Source organism: Odontesthes bonariensis, chromosome 9 (assembly GCF_027942865.1).
Source record: "Odontesthes bonariensis isolate fOdoBon6 chromosome 9, fOdoBon6.hap1, whole genome shotgun sequence".
Lineage (NCBI taxonomy): Eukaryota > Metazoa > Chordata > Actinopteri > Atheriniformes > Atherinopsidae > Odontesthes > Odontesthes bonariensis.
This window is the reverse complement of record NC_134514.1, coordinates 35,340,856-35,364,232: the sequence shown is the minus strand read 5'-3', so window position 1 is coordinate 35,364,232 and position 23,377 is coordinate 35,340,856. Positions and strand designations below refer to the sequence as shown.

General features: G+C 40.0%; 1 protein-coding gene across 2 annotated transcripts in view; it reads left to right on the top strand.

Annotated features, from left to right (window-relative positions):
- The window catches only part of LOC142388640 (ubiquitin-associated and SH3 domain-containing protein B-like), a 45,011-nt gene extending 29,486 nt beyond the window's left edge, over nucleotides 1-15,525 (top strand). Inside the window, exons 2-14 of one of the 2 annotated variants that reach the window (XM_075474140.1) lie at nucleotides 1,203-1,256; nucleotides 1,920-2,106; nucleotides 6,275-6,473; nucleotides 7,721-7,890; nucleotides 8,035-8,243; nucleotides 8,418-8,562; nucleotides 8,695-8,818; nucleotides 8,996-9,115; nucleotides 9,197-9,289; nucleotides 9,412-9,556; nucleotides 11,110-11,216; nucleotides 11,335-11,444; nucleotides 13,202-15,525. In XM_075474140.1, the coding sequence (XP_075330255.1) occupies nucleotides 1,203-1,256; nucleotides 1,920-2,106; nucleotides 6,275-6,473; nucleotides 7,721-7,890; nucleotides 8,035-8,243; nucleotides 8,418-8,562; nucleotides 8,695-8,818; nucleotides 8,996-9,115; nucleotides 9,197-9,289; nucleotides 9,412-9,556; nucleotides 11,110-11,216; nucleotides 11,335-11,444; nucleotides 13,202-13,339 (1,801 nt within the window). In that variant the 3' untranslated portion in view covers nucleotides 13,340-15,525. Of the gene's footprint in view, nucleotides 1-1,202; nucleotides 1,257-1,919; nucleotides 2,107-6,274; nucleotides 6,474-7,720; nucleotides 7,891-8,034; nucleotides 8,244-8,417; nucleotides 8,563-8,691; nucleotides 8,819-8,995; nucleotides 9,116-9,196; nucleotides 9,290-9,411; nucleotides 9,557-11,109; nucleotides 11,217-11,334; nucleotides 11,445-13,201 lie in introns of both variants that reach the window. The other variant, XM_075474139.1, reaches the window with a different exon arrangement.
- The last annotated feature ends 7,852 nt before the right edge of the window (nucleotides 15,526-23,377 follow it).

Below are 23,377 nucleotides of genomic sequence, written 5' to 3'. Positions count from 1 at the left end.
AATCTCGGCCCACTCTTCTTTCCAGCGCTGCTTCAGCTCATTGAGGTTTGCAGCACTGGTTTCTGCACAGCTCTCTGAAGGTCCCACCACAGCATCTCAGTCAGGATGAGGTCTGGACTTTGACTGGACCATTGCAACACCTCGATTCTTTTCTTTTTCACACATTCTGTTGTAGATCTGCTGCTGTGTTTGGGATCATTGTCCCGTTGATGAGCCAGTTTCAGCCCAGCTTTAGCTGTCGGACAGACGGCCTCAGGTTTCACTCTAGAATGCTTTGGTATACAGAGGAGTTCATGGTGGACTCAATGACTGCAAGGTGCCCAGGTGGCTGCAGAGCAAGCCCAAATCATCAGCCCAGGGACAGCTGGTGTGAGGTGTTTGTGCTGAAATGCTGTGTTTGGTGTGCTGCTGTGCATTATGAGCAAACGTCTCTACTTTAGTCTGGTCTGTCCAAAGGACATTGTTCCAGAAGTTTTGTTCAGATGCAGCTTTGCGAACCAAAGCTGCCATGTTCATTTAAGAGAGGAGAGGCTTTCCCCTGCAACCCTTCCAAACAAGCCATACTTGTTTAGTCTGTTTCTAATTGTGCTGTCATGAACTTTAACATTTGACATGCTGAGACCTGCAGAGTCTGACATACAGCTCTTGGGTTTTTTTGCAGTTTTTCTGAGCTTTGCACAGTCTGACCTTGGGGTGAACTTGCATGAAATAAGATAATTGTTTATGTTAAATGCACAAACAAGCAACTAATAATAATAATAATAATAATATGTTTTTCTGAGTCAAGTTAAAATGACTGAAAAATAACTCTTTAGATGTTCACCTCAGCTCATCAACCAGGAAAACCTGAAAAATTCACTAGTTTATTCTTTACTTTTTCCTCTCACATTGTATCCAACTTGGGCAGCATTAGTGTTCAGTTGACAGCTTCAAACCAATTTCCAGTTTATTTCCTTTTCTTTTAAAGGTCTTATTTGCATCTGCTTGCACCATCATAGTTTCAAAAGATGTGGATCGTTAAGAGTTCTCTTTAAAAAGAGTTTGCCATCTGCTAATAGAAAGCTCCTCAGAATGTGAATGGGATCATGCTGTAGCAGATTTACTAGTTTCACATTGTCACCTCACTAATGTTAGAATTCATGTCAGTAACCTGTTGAGGACTTCCTTTCAGCTATTGTCCTCCTTCGTTGTGCTCTTTACAGACTGAAAGCTTTGGTGTCAACCGGAGGTCGGAGTGTGCAAGCAGCATGCGATTGGTAAGTTTGAACAAACGTGTCTCCATACATCCATCATCAGCTATATCCTTAAGTATGTTTACAGCACATGACATGAAATCATCACAAGTCAGGGTAAGAAATGCGTTGTATAGCGCCCTCTGCTGTAAATTGATGTCAAATTACAGTTTTTTTAAACTTTAAAATGTTTTAGTATTGTAATAAAAAATGAAAGATTTTATATTAAGTGCTTCCTTGGTTTTTAGTTGAGTGAGCTGGAAAATGCAAAATATTAAAAGCAGTCTTTAAATGATGAGGAGATCTACAACTTTAAAAAACCAAATCATCTGTAAAACACTGTTCCATACATAAATACCTGAATTATTCATGTGAAGACAAAATGAAACGAGTGTCGATTGGTGGAGCGCTATATAAAGTGAAGTAGGCATTGAACTGCCTGTGGCCACATAAAATGGAAGTGCAGGTCACTGATAGTACAAAACAGCAGTGTACAGAAGGTGGAGCATTCCTTTTCTTGTTAAATGTGTTTTGTCAATGAATAACATTCATTTTGAGAAAATTAGATCCATTATTTCAAGATTCTTTCAATTGTTTAATTAATGTAATATCAACTTAAATGCTAAAGATGAACGCTAGTGTCAAAAAACAATTTAAACGAATAAGAGTGTTCCATGTCTCACACAGGCTGTTCTCCCATGTGGACGACCCATTCCTGGATGATCCGCTGCCCAGGGAGTTTGTTCTCTACCTGCGACCCAGTGGGCCTTTGCAGAATCAGCTGTCCCACTTCTGGCAGCAGAGCCGGGTCACCTGTGGCAAAAACAAAGCCCACAACATCTTCCCACATATCACTCTCTGCCAATTCTTCATGGTGAGTTGGGCTATACTTCAAAAGAAATGCTGCTTTAAGGTTGTGTATTCATGACGCCTTATAAAGTGAACCCCTTTCACACATGCAGTGATTTCCAAAAAAAACGTTGGCAACTCAACATTTTGAGGGAGCAATATGACTAGGGCGGACCAATTAACATATATTTGTACATATATATATATATATATATATATATATATATACATATATATGTATATTAGTGGTGGGCATAGATTAATATTTTTAATGTGGAATAATCTCACTGAAATCTTGAAATTAATCTAGATTAATCTAGATTAAAATGGCTCATTCAGAATATGCGTGCTACCCAAGCAATGACTAAAAATCAGTCTTTGAGATAGGGTTTCTTAATACAGGGGGTGCATTAAACCAGGGTCTCATTTCCTGTTTCCAAAACCCATCACTGATTGCTTGAGAAAGCTGTTCTACTTTGATATTTGGTGAAGAAAAAAAAACATGCTCAATAAAATATACTTGTGTTAAACGGTTTATTCAGTTAAACAGGAAAATTAGTACGGTAAGCCTACAAGGTTTACATCAGTAGCTTTTTGTTAATCAGTCCAAGCGCTACTTTTCCTTCTTCCACCAGTCACTTAGGCAGACCAGCTTATTCACATTTTCTGGAGACAAACTAGATCTCCTCTTCTGCACAATATGGCCTGCTCATTTAACACAGATTAGACTGTTTTAAAAAGTGATTTTAATCAGATGATATTTAAAGCGATACTCCGGAGTAGATTCAACCTAGGGTCATTTGAACCGTGATATCCAGCCAAGTAGCCCACCCGCAGTTTTTTCGATATTGGCTGAACATCAGCTGAGTTACTGAGTTATCCCGAATAGCTTCGTACAAGGGTTAATGGATCCTGGCAGTATCTCCAAAATTACCACACTAAAATCACATGCCATGACACCAAACTTCTACAGTAGTACAAATATGGTCTGTACTCACAAAACGATGCATTTGGAAGTTTGAAAATAGTCCAGGAGTTTATTATTATCAACACAAGCCTGATAGCTTCTCTGCTGCTAAAGCTGCGTCGACGTCACTTCTGGAGCTGGGAGCTTCAAAGTAAGATGAGGGTTGATCTACTACTGTAGACAACAAAGTATATGCTATATTCTACATGTTTTTTTATAAATATTTTGATGTTGTAGAGTTGTGAAATTATTTTATCAATGGAGAAATTGAGCAGCCTTGCTTTGTTGTCTACAGTAGTAGATCAACCCTCATCTTACTTTGAAGCTCCCAGCTCCCAGAAGTGACGTCGACGCAGCTTTAGCAGCAGAAAAGCATTTACATGCATGGCTCCAGCAGTTTCTCCAGCTTCGCCAACTTCTCATATTCAGCACTTGTTGGGAGGGCCAGGTGGTGCTGCTGTTGAGATAGCGTTGTGTGCAGTGCGTCTCTGTTGCGCCTCATGCGCTTGATCATCTCGAGGGTGGAATTCCACCGTGTTGGAACATCTTGGACGAGCGGCTCCTGAACTTGCCCAAGGGAGGTTTGCTGGACTTTCAGCTCGTCTGCGTTGGCCGGACTGTGTTTGAAATGTCCCACCATTTTACGACACTTGGCAAGTGCAGCATCAAACCCCCTTCTCGCAGTGACATTACAATCGCTCTCTGTACAACATGTGCAACACACGGCAGATGCTCGAAGGGCAGTATCCTCCCTGCGGCCACCATATTAGGAGTGCTGTCTGTTCCAACAGAGCAGATTTTGTCAACTATCCCCCACAGATTAGCGACCTCCACAAACTGCCTAGCACAGTCAGTTTGCTTACCTATTTTGACCCAGTTCCCAACCCAACTTTGAGAATAGATTAACAGCGATATTTTTTATATCGCCCGATAAGACTCTCAAATTATCGCAGCACGTTAACGCCGATAACGGCCCACCACTAATAGATATACATATATATGTTAATCGTACTCTCTACACGATACATGTGTGAACAGCTGCAGTCACATTAACAGAAGGGGTGTGTTCATTTTAAATGTGTTCACCTGTTATGGGGAATCCAATAAGTTGCATAAACAAATAAAAAAAGACTTCTGTCCAAACTTTTGTTCTCCAAGATTTAATATACAACATTGAGCTGCACCACCAAGTTATTTTTGACTTTGCATCTGAGCCAAGTAAATGAGAGAAATAGCTGTCGCTGCAGCTACTGCTTTCCATAATATATTACATTCAGCTGCTTCTGTCCACCAATCAATCACTGTGCGCATGGTATGCTGATATGAATTGTTATGGCAATGTCACATGTCTATGTGAAACACTGTGACTGTAAGAACTGTTATATTATGCTGTGCTTTGTACATTTTTCAGTTTCACTGTATTCTCAAATAGCATGTGCACACACCTCTCTTCGTCACCATCACAGGCATGATTCATTGAACATGAACAATGATAACATCTACAGTGGCATGCAAAGGTTTGGTCACAGCTGGTCAAAAGTTCTGTTAGTGTGAACAGTCAAGCAAGTGGAAGATGAAATGAACTCCAAAAGGCATAAAGTTAAACATGAAACTCTTTTTTTAAGCAATATCAGTATATTATTTTTCTTTAGCACTATATTAGGATGAAAAAGGGAAAGCAGCACCCTGCAAAAGAATGGGAACTTGAGACTTGAGCTCTCAGATAACTTTGACCAAGGTAAACCACTAGTCAGAGTCTGTCAGAGGTGACAGGGACAGTGTAGAGATAGAGTGCAGGCATAGAAGGAAGTACAGAAGTATAAAGTGCAGTAGAGGGGGTAGGGATGTACAGGGTACGTGCTCGGATAGGAGATGCTCTCTGAAGAGCTGGGTCTTCAAAAGTTTCTTGAAGATATTCAGGGACGCCCCTGTTCTGGTAGCTCTCAGTAGGTCATTCCACCATCGTGGAACGACACATGAAAAGAGTCTGGATTGTCTTAAGCGTGATGTGACCAAGTTGTGACATAAGCCTTTGCAAGAGCATTCAAGTAGATGGGAGCCGTTCCATTAAGCACTTTGTAGGTTAACATCAGTGACTTGAATTTGATGCGGGCGACTATGGGTAGCCAGTGGAGCTCAACGAATAGAGGGGTGACGTGTGCTCTTTTAGGCTGATTGAAGATAGCTGCCTATATAGGAAGCTATAGGCAGAGCTGCCTATAGCTTCCTTTTGGCAGCTCTGAGGTTGGTGCGCAGCGATCGGAGCAAAAAGCAAACCAGTTGTCTCTCAAACGAGTGCATTAATGTCAGAAAATCTGAAGAGTTAGGACTGTCAAGGTGGATATTCATTTCACCAAGGACCATTATGGGACAGTCATGCTCAGGGATGGAAGAGAGCAAGGTGTCTAGTTCTAGAAAATCACCGAGTTGTCCTGGTGGGCAATATATGACAATCATGTAGATTTTGCCCGGTACAGTTACCAAGATGACATAGTATTCAAAGGTATTGTATTTAGCATTAGGTAGCAGTTGGTTGTATTTCCATTTGTTGGAAATGAGCAGGCCCGTTCCACCACCTCTACCAGATGTACAAGAGGTGTGGAAGAATGTGTAGTTGGTCGAAAGTGCAGCCGGGGTAGCATTGTTTTCAGGTTTAATCCAGGTCTCAGTGAGAGCCAGGATGTCAAGTGACAGGTGGTTTGCATAAGCCGTAATTATTATAGTCTGCTTCGTTTACTGCCGATTGGCAATTCCACAACCCCACAGATAAGGGAGTGTCATAGAGTTTAGTGTGTTTTAGAGAGCGGAGGTTATTAAGGTTGCGGTGGCGTTTGGTTGTGTGAAACCTTCTACGCAAGCCGGTGACAACAGGAATGGGATTGAGGCGCAAGCTGAATCTTTTGCCATGGCCCTCACAGTCTCCTGACCTAAACATCATTGGAAATCTGTGGACAGACCTCAAAAGAGCAGAGCGTGCAAGACGGTCCAGGAATCTCACAGAACTAAAAGACTTTTGTAAAGAAGAATGGCCGAAAATCTCTCAAACAAGAAATGAAAGACTCCTGGCTTGCTACAAAAAGTGTTTACAAGCTGTGATGGTTGCCAAAGGGGGTGCTACTAGGTACTAACTATGCAGTGTTCCAAAACTTTTGCTGTGTGGGCTAAACACCAAACATTTTAGTGTTGATAGACGTACAACTTTAATCTCGTCTTCTCTTTTACACAGTGTGCAGACAACAAAGTGGACGCCCTCTGTGAGGCCCTCCAGACCACCGTACAGCAGTGGCGGGGTCGATTTCCAAGCCCACTGCCTTTGGAGCTCTACACATCTTCTAACTTCATAGGTCTTTTTGTAGAGGAGCAGGTAGCTGAAGTCCTCAAGCAGTTTGCAGTCGATTTTGCCACAGAGGCTGCCAGGAAGGCAGGTAGGAACCACAAGGTGTCCAAATAATACACCCATAATGCCCTGGGTCTGGAACATGCTGGAGATCTTGGCTGAATGTGTCCCGTCTTTCACAATCTGTCTTCATGACTCAATGTTTTTTAATATTAAGACAGTGGAAGCATTAGTTCAGAAAAGCCACTATGTAACCTGTGGTGACCAGCTTTGGTTTTACGCGGTGATGGGTGTTGATGGCCTTTAAGGTTGGCTATAAAAGTTCTCACTCAGTCTGTCACAAGTGTTTTTAAAAACAGTATTTCAGGCAGCTGAGTGAGATGAGAGCTGGGCTGTCATATTTCTGCTTCCTGGTAAAGGAACAGATAAGAGTATGTCCAGAATGAATATGAGTATTGATAGTTCCATCTTAGATTTATTTTATGATGTTTCATGTATCTGGATTTTTTTTTTTTTCTCTTCTGATAACAAATAGTAGCCTTGGAATTCGACTATACCCGAAAGAAGTCAAAGAATCAAAGAAAATAACAGACAATTGGATGAACCATGTAAAGTTCTACTATGAGAAAACTTTAATTAATTAGACTACCATTATAGCCAGCTGATAAAAATCTAACTCTTGATTTATTTTATCAATTTTTTGCTTTTCTTACAATGAAAAGAATTCTCTTCCGTGATGATTGATCTTGGAAGCATACCCTCTAACTGTTGGTTACTGCTATCACACTTTAAACCCACTCAAAGCTGCCATTACAGGACATTCATTAGGTTGATCTACTTTGTTTTCACCACTTCTGGAAAGTTTAAACCTGGCTAAATGTTCTTATGATTCCTATACATTGTGTTAGAATCCAGCTGCCTTGCAGGGTAACCTGTGCCCACCTTCCACCCAGTGTTACCTGTGCCAGGTCAATCCCAACAGTTAATCTAAAACGGGGCAGGTTTGTACAATATCTTCCACATTAAAACTATTAATACGATAGAATCTTGAAAGCTTGATTACTAAGATCACTGATTCTGATTTGGAACACTCTTGGATTTCCTATAATGTCAGTATTGAGAGTCTCAGTATTAAAATATCCACCGCTCTGTCTTGAATCACACATTTCAGGGCTGTGATTTCAGGGTCTGTCCAGTCACATTCAGAAGCACTGGGGCCTACATCTGCTGATAACACCCCATCAAAATAAAAGATCTAAAGAGGATCCAAACTAACCAAGAATTCCAATCCACTGCTGTATAAAACCAACCCCTTTCCTCTCCTCTCTCATCCAGAAGTCCACTTGGAGCCTCACAAGAAGCAGCTCCATGTAACTCTGGCATACAACTTCCCAACTCTTCACCTCCCTTCACTGGAGAAACTGGCTAAGGGCATCGAGGTGAAGCTGGGCTGCGATTGGCTTGCTGTTCTGTTCTCCCGGGACATTCGTTTTGCTAACCACGAGGTAGCTAATATTCATATTAACAGTTTATATTTCTTTATCACACATACTCTACTTATTAAATGAAAACTCAAAACGTTTTAGATTAAATGCGAGTCAGTGACTCAGTCAGTGATCAACATGCTCTTACCTGGCTAAAATCTGCAGACACTGCGGGTGATGTACCCCTACATGCCACAGAACGATGATGAGCTGGAGCTCGTTCCTGGAGATTATGTCTTCATGTCTTCGATGGATCAAAGTAGCACCAGTGAGGGCTGGCTGTATGGGACCTCGGTCGCCACGGGGTTGTCTGGGCTGCTGCCTGAGAACTATGTCAGCCTAGCTGATGAGTCTGACACCTGGGTTTTCCATGGGTGAGTGCAATACTTCATACTGACACAAGAACTCTAAACAAGAACTCAACCTCTAAAATAAATAATTCGATAAAACATTTTTCAACAAATATGAATAAAACAGCCATTTGATACTTGAACAAGTGACAGTGAAGTCTCCGATCTTCAGTGTTGTGCTCTCCCTGTCTACTACAGCTCCCATTCATTCTTCAGTTGTGGACCCAGTGACAAGAGCAATAAAGAGAAAGGGATGTTTGACGGACTGCTGGACAGCCGACGCCCTGATAACATCAGTCCTGGAGACACACCCACCCTCAGTCTAATTTGCCATTCGATGCAGGTTGTTTGGTGTCTTTTCTTTCCAAATATACGAAAGACTGTATCATTGCAGGATCTAACTGACTTAGAATTGAAAAAGAATTGTCTGCTATTATCTTGGACTGTCGTTTACGCACATCTTTTTTTCCAGCAGGTCCTGCGGCTCAGTGGTGGCCATGTTCGACCACAGAAGCGCACGCTTTTTGTTTGTCGGCACGGTGAGAGGATGGATGTGGTCTTTGGTAAACACTGGCTCTCCCTCTGTACAGACAGCAAAGGTGGGCATATTTCACTGAGAATCCTCAGGTTAACAAAACCAGCACCCCTACAGCCTGAAGAATGGACTTTCATAGAATCCATCATCTGCCAGTCTTTTTGAACCACTGACCTTGAACCTTATTGGAAAAATGAAGTGTTCTCACATAAAGGTAAATGTTCTACTTTTTGTTCTGCAGGCAGATATGTTCGTTCCAACCTGAACATGCCCACCAGTTTGCCTCTATGGGGAGGACAGAAAGATTATGACATGGATGCTCCAATCACTGTTCTTGGATCCACTCAGGCTCGATTAGTGGGTATGTCACGACATGGAATCTAAACATGTAAACCTTGAGTTCATTAAATGTGTTTGTGCTAAAAATGTGCTGCTTTCCCAGGTGAGGCTCTGCTAGAGAGTAACTCAGTGATAGACTTTGTGTACTGCTCGCCCTCCCTGCGATGTGTTCAGACTGCACAGAACATCCTGAAAGGTAAGAAGATTCACACAGCATATGTGAAGGATTATGGCTTTTTCTCCAGGATTCTCTCACTGTGCCATTCGGACATTATCATTGACATTGAGAACTCAGGGACTCTGTGTGTGTCTAAGCAGGTCTGCAACAGGACAGTAAGCTGAAGGTGCGTGTGGAACCAGGTCTCTTTGAATGGACCAAGTGGGTTTCTGGGAACTCCCTGCCCGCATGGAGTCCCCCCACTGACCTGGCAGCAGCCCACTTCAGTGTGGACACAACTTACAGGTGATGCAAATAGCATCTGATTTATTCTGACCCCTGATATTTGAACAGAAGAAGGCTTTGTTCAGACAGTTTGAGTGTCTCATGGTTGGAATTTGTTATGGTGTGATGTAAAGACTTTGTAAACTTACTGTATATTCAGGATTAGTTGATATATGCTATCAGACCTGGACTTGAAGGAGGACTCAGATGCAGAGTATCCAATGAGGCAGATTTTATTTATATATCTCCAACCTCCAATACGAAGTAATAAAATAAAAAGCTATGAAGATGTTATTCTATAAAACTTGATAAATAAAATAGGAGAAAAACAACAGAAACTCACTCTGCTAAGAAGAGGGCAATTAACTATGAACTATATATAAAAGCAAAAATCATTCCCTAAGGAGGAAAAACAACTTCATACTAGAAACAAAACAACTAAATGCACTCCTAAAAACCAGAAGCTCTACAAAATCTTTGAAACGTTATCTATAACAAAAAAAAAAAAAAAAAAAAAAAAAAAAAAAAAAATCACTCCTAAAGGAAGCTATCAAAAATGGCTATGAAAACCTGAGACTAGTTTACGTAAATTACAAACAAAAAAAATCACTCACAAGGAGGCAAAGGATCGTGGCTTAGAATTCGAATAAGCAAGGCAAGGTTTACTGTGACTGTGGCATGCTTGGGTGAACGACAAAACAAAACACTTAGACACAAGACAAAGGGAGACGCAGACTATAAGACACATGAGGGCAATGGGAAACAGGTGGACACAATCAGGAATCAGGGAAGACACTCCAACGGGCGACACATGAGGAAGGGCAAGTGGCCTGAAACAAGAGGAGAGTTACTCTTCAAAATGAAACAGGAAATGACAAAACATGGAGACAAAAACCCAACTTGACCTCACCGTGTGCACATGCTTGTTGTGTAAGCTGGAAAGCTTTCTTGCTTTTCCTACAATGACAAGTTTTTTGCATAGTTATCATGCCTCAACAGTGTTGATCTCCTTGCGCACAGCCCTGATGTCAAACATTCTGCCTTTGGACCAACACTTCCAACACTCCTAATTTCTCTTGCCCTGCCATCACATTGGCTTTGCTTACACTGGCTGAGACAACTATTTTAGTTTGAGACTGAGATGGTCCACAGGTCGCTTCTGCCCTTGAGCTGTATTTGCCCACGTGCTGTCTCACAGCAGCAGGTGGTTCAAGCCAAGCACAGTTTGCCAGGCAGCACAGGGAGGATGTAAGGAAGATGTATGTAGTATTGATGTAGCCCCACAACCAACATTCCTTCATGGTAACGTGATTAATGTTGTACACTTTGTTTTTGACGTCAATATTTTTAGAGTTTTTTCGCACCTTGACATGAAAGACTGAAGATTGCATCAAATAAAAGGAGATGGCAATATTTGAAAAAGTCTCCAGAAAACTTTGAATTTCATTTGATTGACAAGTCTGTCAAAAAGAAAGCTGGAGAGGTTGGAAATGTTGTGTGATTGTGATGGATTCTTAGACTGCTCTTACAGTTTTACTATGTTGTTGTTTAATAAATGCTGTGTATCTGTATAGACCTCTGATCCCAGTCAGCAAGCTCACTGTGTCTGAGTCCTATGAGAACTACATGAGTCGGAGCTATCAGGTGACCAAAGATATCCTGTCAGACTGCAAAAACACTGGTAAGGGACACATAGCTTTTCAGGGGAAACTCTTAACTTTATCGTTCTACATGCTCACGTATGTGTGCACTGCTGATCTGCTGATGTCGTGTCCTGCCTGGGTTTCCACTTTGTGCAGGAAACAACGTGCTGATTGTAGCCCACGCATCTTCCTTAGAGGCCTGCACACGGCAGCTGCAGGGCCGCAGCCCACAGAGCGCCAAAGACTTCATCCAAGTTGTCCGAAAGGTCGGTCCACAGCACATCTTTTTTTCATCTTCTCCATCTGTTTTTTTTTTTTTATTCACACATGCCAGCCTACCCAAAACTACTTCCATCTGCTCTCCTGAGTTGCCCTGTCCACGCTTGATGTGGCTCGATGTTCAAAAACATGGGTGTGTACACTTAAAGCTCCTGAGATGTGAGAATTCCATATGTATAAACATGTTTTTGTCCCTAAAAAAACCTCTCAAACAGCCCTCAGAGAAATACTTAAACATAATTATTTCATGTTTAAAAATCTTTTAAACAGGATTATTTTTGCTTTCTTATACTGAGGAAAAACATGTGAGCTAAATTTGTTACAACAGAAAAGCCTTACTACTAACCTGGGTTTATCAAACTGAGACAGCTGAACAGTGTTATAATTGATTAACTTTGTAGGACACCAGATTACTTTTTGTAAAAAAAAATTCTAAACAACAAAAAAAAGCTTGTACTGATTGAGGTGGTCCACAATGGATTTTTATCATGTAGAGCCATCGTCTGTTACACTTATTATACAGTTACATTACAGTGTTAATGCAACACAAAGCCAAAGCCCTGCTGAGTGATGTCTGTGCTTAAGTGAAAATAAAAATGTTCCGTACATGAGTCTTTTTTTAGTGTGTGTGTCAGATTCATAAAAGAACTGAAAAAGAAAGTTTTTTCGAATTCAGATGTTTGGACCACTTAACACACTAAGTGTAGTGCATGTGTATTGCGATGCACTTAGGTGCTTTGTTTGCATTATTTGTACCAAAACAGGTCCTCCACAGTGAAGAATTAAATATTAAGTAAGTCGCTTCCATTGCAGTAAATATTACTGTAGTAGTGCACTGATAGAACGACTGATATATACTGCACATTTGATTGAAAAGCATATCTAATATTTTGCTTCCCTAACATTTTTTTATTTATTGATCTAGTTTTGATTGAACCAGTAAAAGAAATGTTGTATATGTCACTATTTCTATATGGCATATTTTACTTGTCTTCATAGCCATCATTTTGTAAGTTTATGCAACATTAAACACATATTAGAAGAATTAACAAAGCACATGTGCAGTTTGTCATTGTGAGGAATGGAATGCATAATAAAAAACCCTCAATAAAAGTGAATGTTTAGGTCAACACACTTTTTAACTTTTAAAAAGAGAAAGAAAACTCAGACATGCAAACGATCTCGTGTTTTCTAACATTTTTAACATAGATCAAGACAATTGGACATCAACAACATGATGAGGTTTTAATATATTTGCATATTAAATTATTACTGGATGTTAAGCAAATAATTTTCCATTGAGATTGATTAAGTATCAATTATCATAATAAGTCTTTATGCATGATTTATGTAGGTGGACAAAAAAATATCTAAAAAAAAAAAGTTTATTAGGCATTCAGAAACTGATAGATTTTATACATATACAACACATATATAACAAGATAGACATCTAATTACTTGATTTTCTAAAAAAAAAAAAATATTGTTGCCACAAGATGGCTGCAGAGGCCACAAGGTCCTGTGAAATATTTGCTGTTAATGCAGCTTCATGTAGATGATGAGGAAAATAAAGACCACTCTTCAAATACCTTTTATATTGTCCAAGTCTTTTGATTTCTTGTCATTTCCTTACATTTCTTCTCCACTAAGAGTTTTGTTAATAAGATTCTTATTCTCAGTGAGCCTTGTGACTGTGTTAAATAACAACATATAAAAAAGATGATCTTCTCTGCTTGGTCCTCAGATCCCCTACTTGGGCTTCTGTTCCTGTGAGGAGCAGGGAGACACTGGGGTGTGGCAGTTGGTGGACCCTCCCATCCTACCCCTAACACATGGACCTAACCCCACTTTCGACTGGAAGGAGTCACTCTTGCAAGAATGACATCTGCCTGATCGGAATCTAATCATACTGTACTCCCACAGAACACAGACAATGACCCAGTTCAGACTAGTGAATCCATGTCCCCACACCCTTTTTCAGTCTGAAGATGAGGAGCAGAGTCCCAGCTGGTCAGGGGAAGTGACTGCATCCTTCATTGGCTGGTTCAACGAACAGCAAATGTCCATTTTCAGTTACAGCCACAAAAGTGGAGACAGAGGCTCGTCTGGCATTAGGTTTTAGCTGCACTGTGTGGGGGAGCGCTCCCTGGCTTTCTGTTCCATCAGCCTCAGGAAATTTTGTGAAATAAGCATTAAGATTGTTAACAACAAATGTTTTTGTTATTTTTTTCCAACATGAATATGCTCCATAATTAACTAAAAATTGACTAAAATGGAAGTGGGAGAGTGAAATGATACTATGGAAAGCAAAATTGTGCACACATCTACAATATAATTCCTGAAGAGAAATGACATCTTTTAAAAAATGCTCCCTTTTGAGTGACTTTAATCATTACAGAATCCCCTAAAATGTAATCTATCTTTATGAATCTTGAAGTTTATATGATTTTACCTTTAAAAAAGAAAAGAAAGGCGTTCATGCCTTAAAATGTCCATTTTCAGTTAGCAGCTCTAGAGTTTTGGCCTTTGTATTCTGGGATCTGTGAGTGGCACTGCGAGCACACTGTGTAGGGTCAGGGTATCATAGATGTGAAAAAAAACTGAGTGCAGCTAGCATGTATGTCTTCAGTTTACAAGTAACTTTGAACTCATTGCCAGTGCAAAGTATTCTGAACACTTTACTCTCCAAAAATGTTTTGGTGCTTAACTACATAGATTACATCCTGGATGGGATGGGACTGAATTTTGTAGTGGTAAGATTGCCACCTTTCATGTGGGTGACCTGGGTTTAAATCCCCTGCATGAAAGGTACTACATCCAGAAGGGGTCCTTAAGACCCCCTTACCCTACCAGTTTAAGTCACTTTGCAAAAAAGCGTCTGCCAAATGCATTAAGATTAAGATCCTTAATCTTAATTGGTCATGCATACACACAAAATTTGTCCTCTGCTTTTAACCCATCCAGATGCCAGTGGGCAGCTGTTCACAGCGCCCGGGAAGCATGGGGGTACGGTGCCTTGCTCTAGGGCACCTTGAGCTGTGACAAGGAGGTGGACTGACACCCCTCCAGCTGTCAGTTCCACTAATCTTTTTGTTTGAGTGGTGAGAGTGGGAATCAAACCTGCCAACCTTCCGGTTATTGGACGACCGACTCTAACCACTGAGCCACAGCCGCCCCTTTTTTAACATAAAAAAGCAACATAAACATCCAAAGGTGTGGCTTGATCTGAAATGGTGTGCTGTGTTTTTTTTGGTACTTTTAAAATAATTAGTTAGTTAGTTTGGTAGTAATTTGCAAAAAGTAGCAAACATCTCCCCTTAGAAAACAATGGGAGGGCAGAGATTAGTTCACTATGACCCCTTGAATCCTTGTGTGAGACCCTGACCCCAGCAACTATTTCCTGCGTGTCCCAACCAGAGAAACGGGTCACTCTCCCTCCCTGTGTGTGCATGTTTGTTGTTACTTAATCCAACAATTTCTTTTAGTAGTTTATTCGCTTATGTCACAAAATACAATGAGACTTTGGACGCTTTCTAATGAGTCCAAACAGCAGCTATCCTCACACAGAACCACAGGGCTCCTGTTAATGAAAACAGTTGGTTCTCATAGTCTCCAAAGGGCAAAGTCTTTCTCTTGCTGGCCTCCCTTCAGGAGGAGAAAACACGTCTGCACCGCCTTCAAGTATTTCTCAGGTACTGTCCTGACGTTCCCTCTGCAATGCGACCCGACATGAAGCAGCAGTATCTTCCACAGCCTGACCCAGTGGATGTGACAGTGAAACAGCTGCAGCTCTAACAGCACAACCCTGTGACAATCATTCTGTAGGATCCTGATTCTGGTCCAGCAGCTGTTTTAGTATGTGACTGTTATATGTTGTTCAAGGGTTCAGAGTAGCTGTAATCAGATCTGAAAAGGTAACTTTTCAGATGATATGGGCTAGAATAGTACAATTAGATCATGATCTTTAACAGCATGCAATCATTTCTAATTGTATCTCAGGTGTTGAAACCATTTCTCACACACACATGCAGGCTTGAAAAGGGTTTACTGGCTGTGATGTTGTGCCTCCAGCGATGTCTCATCATGTAACCACTGCCCACTTGGAGCTGCAGCAGCAAATGGTATGAGCTCCATCAGAAGTGTAAAGTTTGTAATTGTAATGTGTGAAGACATCTCATCAGAACATCATTTCCAACTCCATCTCAGTATTGGCTGAAGTTTTTCACTGAGGCGCTGTCGACATCTACTTTAACATCTTATATTTTTTCATCTTTATGTTTAAAAAATGAAGCAGGCTCAGGCTGGACAGCTTCGGTCATAAAGACCAACCACCTTTCAGCTCAGCTCAACACAGATTTTTCTCTGTGGTGGTAGTTCACAGCTCTGCTGCAGTTTCAGAACATTTCTGAAAATGTGGGTCTTGTTCAGCTCTGCCAAAACCTCTACTGGGTGTTAATTGTTTTTGATGGAATGGTCCGACACATTTGGGAAGGATATTCAATTCATTTCAATTCAATTCATTTTTATTTATATAGCGCCAAATACAACAAATGTCATCTCAAGGCACTTAGATAGTAAGTCCAATTCAAGCCAATTGGAATTCAATTAATTAATAATAATCATAATTCATAAAATAATCCAATTCGTTCATATAGAGCCAATTCAAAAACAATTTCCTAGCTAAGAAAACCAACAGATTGCACTGAAAACTTTTTGTTTTTCGGTCCAATCTCCCGGCCTGAGCGGCGTGCCTGAGGCGACTGTGGAGAGAAACGACTCCCTTTTAACAGGAAGAAACCTCTGGCAGAACCAGACTCAGGAAGGGTGGCCATCCGCCTCGACCAGCTGGGGTTTGAGAAGACAGAAAAAGGGGGGGGGGGGGGGCAGGGGGCCACCGCGACGGCGGCACTGTAACACCATTCAAAGGATATCTGTTGGAACAGGGAAACACGAGTTAATGACCACAATAATATCACATATACATAAAGAGAGTAAAGTGAGGAAAGGTGTGTCAGATGAGGCCCCCCAGCAGTCTAGGCCTATAGCAGCTTAACTATGGGATGTTTCAGGATCACCTGAGCCATCCCTAACTATAAGCTTTATCAAAAAGGAAAGTTTTAAGCCTGGTCTTAAAAGTGGAAAGGGTGTCTGCTTCCCGGACATTTACTGGCAGCTTATTCCACAATTGAGGGGCCTGATAACTGAAGGCTCTGCCTCCCATTCTACTTTTAGAAACTCTGGGAACCTCAAGTAAACCTGCAGTTTGGGAACGAAGTGCTCTGTTAGGAAAATATCTTACAATGAGATCTTTAAGATATGATGGAGCTCGGTCATTAAGAGCTTTATATGTGAGGAGAAGAATCTTAAATTCTATTCTGAATTTAACAGGGAGCCAATGAAGAGAAGCTAAAACTGGAGAAATATGATCTCTCCTGTTAGTTCTCGTCAAAACTCTGGCTGCAGCATTTTGGATCAACTGAAGGCTTTTCAGAGAATATGTAGGACAGCCCAATAATAAAGGATTACAGTAGTCCAATCTTGAAGTAACAAATGCATGAATTAGTTTTTCTGCATCACTCTGAGACAAGATGTTCCTGATTTTAACAATATTACGAAGGTGAAAGAAGGCAGTCCTAGAAACCTGTTTTATATGCGAGTCAAATGATAAGTTCTGGTCAAAAATAACTCCAAGGTTCCTCACTGTAGAACTAGAAGCCAAGGAAATACCATCTAGAGTAACTATATAGCTAGACAATTTCTCCCTGAAACGCTCAGGTCCAAAGATAACGACTTCAGTTTTGTCTGAATTTAGCAGCAGACAGTTCTGAGTCATCCAGGTCTTTATGTCCTTAAGACATGCTTGTAGTCTGACCAACCTATTGGTTTCATCTGGTTTTATAGATAAGTACAGCTGAGTATCATCAGCATAGCAATGGAAATTTATGCCATGCTGTCTAATAATGTTACCTAATGGAAGCATGTATAAAGTAAAAAGAATCGGTCCAAGCACAGAACCCTGGGGAACTCCATGACTTACTCTGGTGTGTGAGGAAGATTCTTCGTTTACAAGAACAAACTGAAATCTATCAGATAAATATGATTTAAACCAGCCTAATGCAGTTCCTTTAATCCCAATAACATGTTCAAGTCTGTGTAATAAGATACTGTGATCGACCGTATCAAATGCAGCACTAAGATCCAACAGGACAAGCACAGACACAAGTCCGCTATCAGAGGCTAAGAGGAGATCATTGGTAACTTTCAGCAGTGCTGTTTCTGTGCTATGATGCACTCTGAATCCTGACTGAAACTCTTCAAACAAATTATTTCTGTGTAAATGATCACAAAGCTGAGCTGCAACTATTTTTTCAAGAACTTTAGACATAAAAGGGAGATTGGATATAGGTCTATAATGAGCCAACACTTCTGAATCAAGAGTAGGTTTTTTAAGTAAAGGTTTAATTACAGCAACCTTAAAAGTCTGAGGTACATATCCTGTCAACAAAGACAGATTGATCAAATCCAATATGGAAGTGTCAATTAATGGGAAAACCTCCTTGAACAGTCTGGTTGGGATTGGGTCTAAAACACAAGTTGATGGTTTAGAAGAGACTATTACTGTTGTTAGTTCAGAGAGATCAACTGGGCAGAAGCCGTCTAAATACAAATCAGGTTCTAAAGATACTTCTAAAGCTGCTGTACTTGATGATACATCACTAATAATAGTGGGAAGGACTCCATCAATCTTCTCTCTGATAGAAACAATTTTATTAATAAAGAAGCTCATGAAATCATCACTGCTGAGAGTTAAAGGAATAACTGGCTCAGCAGAGCTCGGACCCTTAGTCAGACTGGCTACAGTGCTGAAAAGAAACCTGGGATTATTCTTATTCTCATCTATCAATGATGAATAATAAGAAGTTCTGGCTTTACGAAGGGCTTTCTTATACATTGTTAAACTATCTTTCCAGACTAACTGAGACTCTTCTAAATTAGAGGAACGCCACTGTCTCTCCAGCTTTCTTGCAGTCTGCTTTAAAGCACGCAGCTGTGAATTATACCAAGGAGCCATATATGATATGGACACGTGTCTTGCTGGGAGTTAGATCACACTGAAACTATTCATGCCACAAGAATTCGCATAGCTCAACTTGTCTAACTTTGTCTAAAGTAAAGAAAAATACATCCACCAATCTTTCTAAAATGACAAATTTTGTCTCTTGTTTAATTTGGTTGCACGATTGTGCTGATTTGGGAGAGCCAAGCTGGTAGTTCACCAATTCTCACTTTTTTATGCAGCGATGGACATTTTTTCAACTTAACTCTTCACATGAAAGTGAATAGATCCAAAAATGTCAAAGTATGACTTTTAAGAGCATTTTACCAAAACCTTTAATTTACAGACAGGTTTCTTTGCAACATCATCGCAGAGTTTCATGTGCAACAAGTGGGTAGGAATCAGCTCTCCTCTCGGTTTGTTTGGCAGACTCAAGCACCTAAACGGAGATGACAAGGCAATAAACGGAAACAACCAAAAAGATGAATGGAAATAGTCTGAAGGAATGACAGGCCTTTGCCAGAAACAGAAAAAAATGGTGCATCCAGGCCAGAAAGAGAGGTTGGGAGTCCCATTAGTCCCAAAAACAGAATATCTCCACTGTGTTCCACTTTGTTTCTCAAAATGCAAAACTCTGATTCCGTTTCGTAAGACTTTAATCTCTTGAAGCTACACAGATGAACATAAATCTGCATCTAATGATTTGCAGGTATGCAGATTTTCATTTGGACTGGAAAATATCCATCCATCCATTTTCTATACCTGCTTAATCTGTCGGTCGGGTTGCGGGGGAGCTGGAGCCTATCCCAGCAGTTGACTGGAAAATATATCAAGGAAAAAAATTGATTTGATGGGAAACTTAGAAAAAAATGTCCGTCTGTAAAAAGTAGACCATTCAGTGGTGCTGCAAATCTCCAGGAAAAGAGAACATTGTGAATGAAGTCCGATATTCATGTTCTATTCTTTTTATTGTCTGAACATATCATCAAATGTGAACATCATCATCAAAATATATTTGTTGATTAATAATTTAAGATGAACTATGTGTGTGTTGACTTAAAGTGAAATGTATTTTAATTTTGAATTGATATCCTTTTTCTTTGTCAAGTGTCATGTTATAAAGAGAAAAAGCTGTCTTTTTTTAAAACATCAAATATTTTCATATTTGAAGAACTCTATAGGCACAGAAAAGTAGCTACAGTCAATCTATGATTTGTGGTGATAATATCCTACTGTAGTTTGATTTTTTATTTTCATTTTATGGAAATATCAGGAATAAAAGCAGACTTTTTCTCCTTAGCAATATAATTACAAAATAACAGGTGTGCATATAACCATTTATCCATTTGTTTTCCACCTATACAAAAGGAGTAAAGAGCAAATCAACTAAACTGTTTTGTTGTGTTTCCTGAATGAAAAGCTCCTGAATAAAATTTTGCGGAGTTTGAAACTGGAATCTAATATGTTAATTAAAGGATGTATATTTGTTACTGTCAGACATAGATGTTTAATTAAATAAAACAGCACAGCCACTCAATACCTCCCAAATCAACTACTTACACAATACTGTCAAGGTAGAATGCCACCTGTGTAACAAGTCCAGTCGTGAAATTTCCTCACTAATTATATATATTATGTAATTATATAATTGTATATATTCCACATTGAATTGTCAGTGGTATTATAACAACGTGGAAATGATTTGGAATGACAGCAACTCAGCCACAAAGTGGTCGGCCAGGTAAAATGACAGAGCGGGGTCAGCGGATGCTCAGGCTCATAGTGCGCAGAGGTCTCCAACTTTCTGCAGAGCCAATCGCTACAGACCTCCAAACTTCATGTGGCCTTCAGATTAGCTCAGGAACAGTGCATAGAGAGCTTGATGGAATGGGTTTCCATGGCGAGCAGCTGAGTCCAAGCCATACATCACAAAGTGCAATGCAAAGCGTTGGATGCAGTGGTGTAAAGCACGCTGCCACTGGACTCTAGAGCAGTGGAGACGCCTTCTCTGGAGTGACCAATCACGCTTCTCCATCTGGCAATCTGATGGAGGAGTCTGGGTTTGGCGGTTGCCAGGGGAATGGTACTTGTCTGACTGCATTGTGCCAAATGTAAAGTTTGGTGGAGGGGGGATTATGGTGTGGGGTTGTTTTCCAGGAGCTGGGCTTGGCCCCTTAGTTCCAGTGAAAGGAACTCTGAATGCTTCAGCATACCAAGAGATTTTGGACAATTTCATGCTCCCAACTTTGTGGAAACAGTTTGGGGATGGCCCCTTCCTGTTCCAACATGACTGCCATCAGTGCACAAAGCAAGGTCCATAAAGACATGGATGAGCCAGTTTGGTGTAGAAGAACCTGACTGGCCTGCACAGAGTCCTGACCTCAACCCGATAGAGCACCTTTGGGATAAATTAGAGCGGAGACTGCGAGCCAGGCCTTCGATAGATAGATGACTTTATTCATCTATCTGGGGAAATTAAGTCATCATAACAGTCTGGTATATTTGAATACAATAAAATACAATAGAATAAAATACTGAAGTAAAAAAAAATAATAAAAAAATACTAAAACAGAATGGGACAAATAATATACTATGAATATGAATATGCAAGTAGAATGTGAAGAAATATAAGAATATTATATAAATATGATATATGATATCAATATGGATAATATTAGCACATATCACATATGATATGAAGTAAATGTTCCAGTATTAGGAGTGAGTACAGAGGTACAGAGTGCTGTTTAGGTAAAGAGTCCAAACCCTAACCCTACAGCTGCAAAGGGTGGGCCGACGTCATATTAAACCCAATGGATTAAGAACAGGATGTCACTTAAGTTCATATGTGTGTAAAGGCAGATGGGCAACTACTTTTGGCATTATAGTGTATGTTAGAGGTTTACCTATTGTTCCCACCAACATGTATGTGATATTGGCTACTTTCCTTTAATTAGTCAGGGTAAGTGAGTCATTTCAGAATATGACTTGTCATCTCTTGCTTATGTCATTTGCAGCTTATTGGCACTTTTCTTTGGGGGCCAATGATGGCATATGTGGAAGAGTCATTTAAAGATATTAGATTGCAGTACTTCTATAAACCTCACGGTGATGCTAGAGGAAAAGTATTTCATTCATTTTGTAAACCCGCTTTACACTGGCCAGCGTGCACCCTCCCTGTCACCACTGGGATAGGCTCAAGCTCCATGATCCTGACCCTAAATACTGAATTTGGTTGGGCTATAAACAGCTGTAAACAGCTGTATTTCTGCTGTAAACAAGGGAATTTCTAACATGGGAGTTTAGGGGGATTGACTTGCTTTTGAAGCATGCTCCATTCAGGGTAATACAGTTTATGACTTTCCATTATTTGCTTAATTTTCCTGCCAAAGAGATAAATGCTTTTTAAAGACATAAAGATTAATCTTCTTGGGATCATGTATCTATACAAAATCTACCAGAAAGTCACTTATTAGATTATGTAGTTTTTTTAATTTTCTTTTATTCTTCTCAAATATGACCTAAAATAAAATCTCATATTTTTAATATAATATAAACAACATAATGAATGAATGAATGAATTAAAACAAAAAAATTATCATCTTTTTTTCTTTTTACTTGGTCAGTCAATAACTGATCAGTTTGCCTCGTGCCTGAATCTATCCAGCCCAAACAATGAATTCATTGCCAGTCAGAGGCAGAGAAGGGCGGGTCATGCCTTTTACATCATAGGAAAATAAACTGACTTGCTGCAATATGCAGCAGAAGGTGATCCACATCAGAAATTATTTGGAAATTGGTATACACAATAATGACTGAATAGTAGTGAGTATACACCATATGTAATAGCATACCTTATACATTGTACTACAGCTTTGCCTGTTAGGAATTTTGAAATGAGAAATCTGTTGTCAGTTCCATTTAGTGAAAATTCCATTGAGGGAAAATTTGAATGTTTACATTTAAAATGAATATGGATAACAGCAAAGGTGAAGAAGGCCTCAACAAGGCTTAAAGCAGGTAAGAAAACCTGCTGTATGCGCTGCGGCTGAAAACTATGGCAGGTAGATCTTTTGAGCATAAAGGGAGTCCTGTGTAAGTTAGAAAACAATATAGTCGTGACAAAAACATCTACATTTCACTAATGCTACAGTGTAATATTTTGTGAAGTGTTTGATTTGTCACCTTTGCTTGGAAGAGAAGTTATTAAGCTAAGCTTAACATGAACTGAGCAACACACACTGAAAATACCATATAACATGAAAATTGTGAACTAGTCAGCTAGCAACAATAAAAAATAAAAAAAAATCTAAAATTATAACACTGAGTGTCATGTGTTTACAGCTAGATGTGTAGTAAGTTTGGAGCCTAAGCTGATGGAGAGGGCTGAATATCACATCCTGTCCCAAAATGTTGATGTGGACATAGAGCCTCTGAAATGGCCGATAGCCCCAGACGGCTACATCCCCAACTCTGTCATCAGGAGCTGGAAGAGGAAAGGAAAAGAACTTTACCAGCCAGACAATTTGGATGATATTTTCCTTCACAATCTTCATCAGGTGGATGAATGCAGAGCTGATGATCAGGAGGAGGCAACCTCAAGAATCGTTTGGTTCATTGAGGATGAGGGTGAAGAGGAAAATAATACAGTTATAGTTAAACGAAAGAAGAGTGAAAACGAAGACGAAAACACAGAGAAAGAGGAAGATAAAACAAATACAACAGGAAAGGAGGATAAAAAAAAGAACAAATATGAGAAGAATAAAAATGAAAGTAAGGAAAAAAGAGAGACTGAAAAAGCCAGAACAGAGCAGAGGACAGAAAAGGTAGAGGACAGGATAGAAGGGTTTGTTCCCCAACAGT